This window comes from Grammomys surdaster, unplaced genomic scaffold, assembly GCF_004785775.1.
Source record: "Grammomys surdaster isolate TR1022 unplaced genomic scaffold, NIH_TR_1.0 134, whole genome shotgun sequence".
In the NCBI taxonomy this organism is placed as follows: domain Eukaryota; kingdom Metazoa; phylum Chordata; class Mammalia; order Rodentia; family Muridae; genus Grammomys; species Grammomys surdaster.
In genome coordinates, this window is record NW_021604592.1 from 9408534 (window position 1) to 9414952 (window position 6419).

Here is a 6419-nt window from a genome sequence, read left to right on the forward strand (position 1 = left end):
TTTCAGAGCATATGTGGAAATTGAGTTGGACTTTGAAAAATAAACACTATTTGGATAAGAAGCAGAAAGAAAAGAATTTGCTAGAAGCAAAAACCAGTGAGGAGGCTGGCCAGCAGTTTTAGATGCACTGCTCAGTTTGCGAGTGGGGAATGGGGAATGAATGGATCTCCAAATTGAGAAGTCAGCTAGAATTGAAACACCAGCTTTCTGATTCTGGGAAATCTACTAAGCAAGCTTAGATGGGAATGCTGTGTTCACCTGGAATTACTTTGCTGCAAATTACTATAGAACATAACTCTATCAGCATTCTTTTAATCAGTATTGTTAAGGAATTATATAGCATTGTTAAGTTTAGCAAAATACCAGAATATGACTTCTTTCCTGATCCATAAAAATGGCTTACTTGATACTAACATAATAGTAATATCCCAGTGTTTTCCCATCTTTGAATGCCAGGTACCACCACCATGATCAAAAGTGTTTTTATACCATTTTCATTTCTCCTGTGGGCCTACATACATGAGTTCAACCTGATAGAGTAAGTTCAAAGAACACAAACTTAGAGGAGTCGGGCTTTGTTCCATCCCCCAACCTCCTTTGTGGGTTAAAAGCATAAAAACCTAGACAATAGAAGCCTGTGCAGTGCCTTAGGAGTGCCAGATGCTTACGTCATAATATGCTGGATGATGTTTGAGACTTTTTTTGAATTAGTCAAGTTATAGGGAGTCTAGTGTTTGGGCTATTTCCCTCTCATCCCCTTGCCCCCTGTCTGGAGGGTTCTGTAGCTTTGGAACTGGACTGGTTACTGCTGTTGTGCTCAGTGAGGTACAATATGGGATCTTTTTCTTTGGAGCCTCACAATGAGACTCCACAAAGGCAGTAAGTTCACTGAGCAGAAAACATGGTTGGAACTTCTTGCCAAAATTTTGTTTCCCCTACCCTCAAGAGAATGCCTTTAAGGCCTGACAACAAGTTAGTTTCCTATCTCATTATATTTCCATAATTCCTAGCTTTATTATCCCTAGAGACATCCTCATGTCTCTTGGGTATTCTTCTAAGTGAATAAGCCCATTATTGATGGCGGATTCAGTGTTTGCCTCCTCTTGCTCATGATGGAAGAATGTGCACATGCATACTGTGCTGTAGCTCTGGAAGGTTCTATTGTCTTAAGATGGGTTTCACTACAGTGGTGAAGAGTAGAGTCGGATTCAGAACTGGACTGACACACAGAGCGGCACCACGACTTTCAAGTTTACCACCCTCTCCAACCATTACCTGAAGGGAGGAGAGGGTGACAGTGGGGCTCCCTGGCCTCAGGCCTTGCTAGTAAAGATACTTTTCACACTTATTGTTTTCAGTCCAGCCTCTTAAGCACTTGGATCTTCTGTCTATGTGGTGCCTGGCTTTCTCTTTTTTAAAAAATAAGAAAGAAAGGAAGAAAGGAAGAAAGGAAGGAAGGAAGGAAGGAAGGAAGGAAGGAAGAAAGAAAGAAAGAAAGAAAGAAAGAAAGAAAGAAAGAAAGAAAACAAAATAGCAGTTTCAAATACATTAGAGTTTAGAGACAAGCCCTCAGATCTGGAAAGTAATTTTAACAGTTAACTGTCAATTAGATGTGACTGGGGACATAGCTAGCCTGGGAAATGCAGAGTAATGAATGTTATTTACATTATATCTGGAAAAGGTGAAGGATCTCTGTGGCTTGAGAAAACACGACTTTTAACTGAGAAGCAGTGGACTTTTCCCACTGGCTCCTCCCTACTGCTGTTACCTAAAATTTCATCATCTTTTTGTTTGATTCTGTTCAAGGTGGTGTCTTTGGGGCCAGCGGGTATTTTCACCTTCTACTTGGAGGAGTATTTTTTTCTTGGAGCTTTGCAGTGGCTAAGGGAGACCAGCCCCACCCACTTTCTTGTTGCTTGGCACCAGCTCTCTCTGGCTGTTGAGCATCTTGTTTACTTCTGCCCTTAATTCCCTGCAGGTGCGAAAGTACAAGAGCATGATCCTGGAAGACCTAGAGTCTGCTCTGGCAGAACACGCCCCTGCGCCACAGGAGGTTAACTCAGAACTGCCACCTCTCACCATCGATGGGATTCCAGTCTCTGTGGACAAAATGACCCAGGTACAGGGCGGGAAATGAGGAGGAGATGCAAAGAGAAGAGAAGCAGATGTGGGCGGGCCTCTGCTTACTTTTCTAGCTTTGTCTTAGGGGGTGTGACCAGAGCTTGAGACACAGACTGGAGTGTAGGCAGCCTTGGGCAAGGCCACGTCCCAGGAGGAGCCTCCTGACTAAGCACACAAAAGCACCCTCCTCTCCACTGCCTATGCTCACCTTTAACCCGGGTTTCTGTGCGAGTGCAGGAAACTTTTTGCTTAGGGTTAGTCTGGCCTGGAGACTGTTCAAAGTTTGAGGAATCAGTCAAGGGAGACAAGTTTAGCAGGCTGCTCCTCACTCAGCTCCTCCCACTCTCACCCCCACCCCCAGGTTTTTGAGGTAGGTTTCTCTGTGTAGCCTTGAGTGGCCCAGAATTTGCTGTGTAGACCAGGCTGGCCTCAAGCTCAGAGCAGTTGCCTCAGCCTCCAAGTGCTGGGACTAAAGGTGTGTGCTACCACACCTGGCGTATTTACTAACTTTTGGTTTTGTTCTGTTTCTCTAAGTAGAATTTTAAAGCAATGACTTTTTATTTTTTATTGCTGTTCAGTTCAGCTGCTCAACACCTAAAACAGCATGCCATCTATGCCGTCAGGTACTAAACAATAGTACCTGCTTAGTAAATTGCCTAAGAACATGGGAACAAAGCTCAGTTCAGTAAGGTAGGGATCAGCTGGTTCCTTGAGTGGATCTGAACCGGAGACTTGATGAGAAACAACATTGCGTTTTGTAACTATAAAGCTAGAGCTCAGTTTGGTAGCACTTGGGCTATGATCCCAGCACCTGAGGATACATGAGGAGAATCATGAGAGTTCAAGGCTAGCCTGGAATCCATAGTGAGTGAGGCCCTGCCTTTTTCAAATCAAAAGAGTTCTAAGCCTAAACTGTGATCTTTTGATTTTTGGAGCCTATAGCCTTCTGTGAACATGAAGGGTCTTTCAGTCGTTGTTCAGAAAGAAAGGCACGTCCTGCCCTTTCACAGATAGTGTCAGCTCTGTTGCTGGTTCTATTTTGCATGGCTAATTTTAAGAATGTTCTCTGTCTCTCAGCCATTAAGTGCATGAAAAGCCGGCTGAACCTCTGGTGTAGGATGCTAGTGTGAATCCTCTTCGGTATAAGTTGACGTGGCCCAAAGTCTTGATGATGTTAACATCATCATCAGATGCTGATTGTCATGAAGAGCAGCCAGTCGTCACAAATCGCGCAGCAGTCCCTGTGTGGAGAGCAGAACGTGGGCAGCTCTGTGCCATGCCACATGCTTGGTCAACAGCGGGGCACAGTGACAGATCCCAGGAAAACTGACACTTACCACATCCCAGCTAGACGCCTTCATTGTAAGCCTGTGTCCCCTGCATGCAGTCCCTCCTTTCCCTTCTCACTGCAGTTGAGGATTGAAAATAAAACATAACAAATAGTTTTAAAATACCCCATGAGATGGTTAAAGGCACTTGCCAGCAAGCTTGAATCCAATCTCTAGAATTCACATGGTGGAAGGAGAGAACTGGCCCCCAAAAGTTGTCGTCTGACCTCCTCATGTGCTCTATGGTAATGCTCTCCATAATAAATAAATAAACAGTTAAAGGGTGATAAAAGACCAGCCAGACCTGAATGGACGTTTCCAAGTGTTCAGACAATGTTCAGATACTCGCATTTTCTCCCATAGCCTCATTATTGTTTTGCTTCCTCATATACTTTCATCTTAAGCTGAGCCAAATACCTCTCTATGTTAAATGATCTTAAAGCTTTTCACTTTTAATAGTAGCAAAAGGAGTGTTTAATTTCAGACTAAGCCTGGTAGATGAGGCATGGGAAAAAGCGCTGCTCCCTACTGTCCGTGAGAATATAAGTTGGCACACTTCCTGAGAGGCTGGTTGGGAGTGCAGAGTGACGTTTAAAGAGTACATGTGGACAGGTGGCCCAGAGTTTAGCCTGAATTTGCTTCTCAGCAACTGTGTTTTCAGCGGCTTATGATTGCCTAGATCTCAGCTCCAGAGCCTGACAGCCTTTGCAGGTACTTGAACTCATGCACATACCCTCACTCGGATGTGTACACATAATGAACAATAAGAGGTAGAATCATCTTTCAAAGGTGTGTGAGTTGCTCTCTAGCAAAGCCGTGATGTTTACTGTCTATGACAGCATTTGCTCACGACAGGAGAAGGAGAGTATAGAATCTAACTAGTGGTTAAGTTATAACACATGTTTAACTGCTTACATGGGAAGGAGGCATACCGTGGCCCAGAGATGACAAGGCTGTTCACTGTTCAGTGACCTATTGGGTCCTTAAAACCCTGGGAGACAAACACAGCAAACGGCTCCTCCTCAAGTTGCGTTTCTTATGTACCTAATTTTAGGAGGTTAAGGCTTTACTAATTTTCATTTCTTTTTAAAGGCTAGATTTTTTTTTTTTAATTCAGAGAACATAAAGTGCTGATTGACCTCATTTTCCAAAATGTGTACACAAAACAGGCTCAAGTGTCTACACTAAAGTTTGTAAGAATGTACATCAAAATGTTAAGTGATTAGTTATATATGGTGACAAGGTGGTTTTCATTTTCTTTGTAGATAAGCATGGATTAATAATTTTGTGGATTTTCTTTTTATGGGTATTTTTATAGTCACAGAAATCAAAGTATTTTCAGTTTTTACATTTAACTTGAATTTTTTAGGGTACAAGTTTGATAATGTTTCTGCTTTGACTTTGACCAAATTTTATTTTTCTTGTTTATTTCGGGACAAAAATGTCATGAACTCTTTTTACCACATTGATTCTCTATAAGAGCATTGGAAGGCACACTATTACATTCTTCACAAAGTCAGAGAGAGAGAGAGAGAGAGAGAGAGAGAGAGGAAGGAGAGAGAAAGAGAGAGAGAGACTTCTACTTTGAAGTCCAGAAAGCACAATTCAGATTTGACTAGCCATAAAAAGCCAAGTGATGGAATGTTAATTCTAGATTTCAGACCATAGAGGTAATTTATGACTTTCTTAAAGTGATCAAGTCCTAGAAAACTAGGCTATACTACAGATACGCTCTGTTAACCAGTCGTCTCTATTAACTGTTATAACTGTACTTTATGATGTGGAGGGGCTCGTGTTTCTATGGAGCTAACATAGATGTGTGATTCTGTGCACAGACCTGAAATGTATTCTGAATCATCCAAGGAGAATCATTTCATGATGACCTCATGTTAGCTCTATTGACTCTCTGTAAATTAGATAGTTCTCTTGTTTCTATAATACTAAAATCTAGTTTCTAGTCCAAGCACTACTATATATTAACTCTAGGCCTCACTTTTTTTTTCTTAAAGATGATTGGTTGGTTGATTGATTGTATATGAGCATGCTGCCACTGACACACCAGAAGAGGACATCGAATCCAATTACTCAGTTGTGAGCCACCATGTGGTTGGTAGGAATTAAACTCATGACCTCTGGAAGAGCAGCCAGTGCTCTTAACCGCTAGGCCTCAGTTTTATGAGCCTTCCTACCTCATAAAGTTGGAGGAAGTGAAAATTAGGCATTGTGGAGGAAAGTGCTTTGAAAACTAAACCATCTCACGATTTGATTATTACTGTTAGCATATATTTCTTCTCAAAGGCTTTGTTTGGAGAGAGAGTCTCCATGTGTAGCTGTGGCTTACCTGGATTTGCTATGTATGTCAGGTCGGCCTCTAACTGACAAAGATCCACTTTCCTCTGCCTTCTCTGTGCTGGGATCAAAGGCATGCGCCACCACACTCAGGTACAATTGACTTTACTTCTAACTGTGGAGGCAGGGAGGAAGAGACTATGTGTACACGTATGTATGCAGATGCCTGTAGAAGCCAGAAGACATCTTTTACCCTGCAGTCCTCTGCAAGAGCAGTAAGCATTCTTAACTGCTGCTAAGTCATCTCCTCGGCTCCCCTTTCTTTTCCCTTTAAACACTGAAAATTGGCTCATGCAAGTAGATGGGCCTTGCACAACTGAGGAGTTAAGCTCCATTCAGAGCTGACGGCCCTGAATTCAGGAGGCAGAGCTGTGTCAGGGCTTTGCTGTTGTTGGGCTATTCTCGTCTTTTTTTGCTTCATTTTGAATGTATAGTTTTTGGCCAAGTACGATGGTGAACATCTGTAACCTTAGCACTTAGGAGGTGAAGGCAGGAGGACCAGAACTTCAAGGCCAGCCTCAGTTACAAAGCAAGTCTGAGGCCAGCCTGGCAGTAGGAAACCTTATCATGAAAAGTGTGTGTGTGTGTGTGTGTGTGTGTGTGTGTGTGTGTGTGTGTGTG

General features: G+C 42.7%; 1 protein-coding gene across 7 annotated transcripts in view; it reads left to right on the forward strand.

The window, feature by feature from the left end:
• Nrf1 (nuclear respiratory factor 1) overlaps positions 1–6419 on the forward strand; it is a 96797-nt gene that overhangs the window by 50856 nt on the left and 39522 nt on the right. For all 7 annotated transcript variants that reach the window (XM_028762562.1, XM_028762563.1, XM_028762564.1 and 4 more), the window contains one exon: positions 1979–2119. In XM_028762562.1, coding sequence (XP_028618395.1) covers positions 1979–2119 — 141 coding nt within the window. The remainder of the gene's footprint in view (positions 1–1978; positions 2120–6419) is intronic.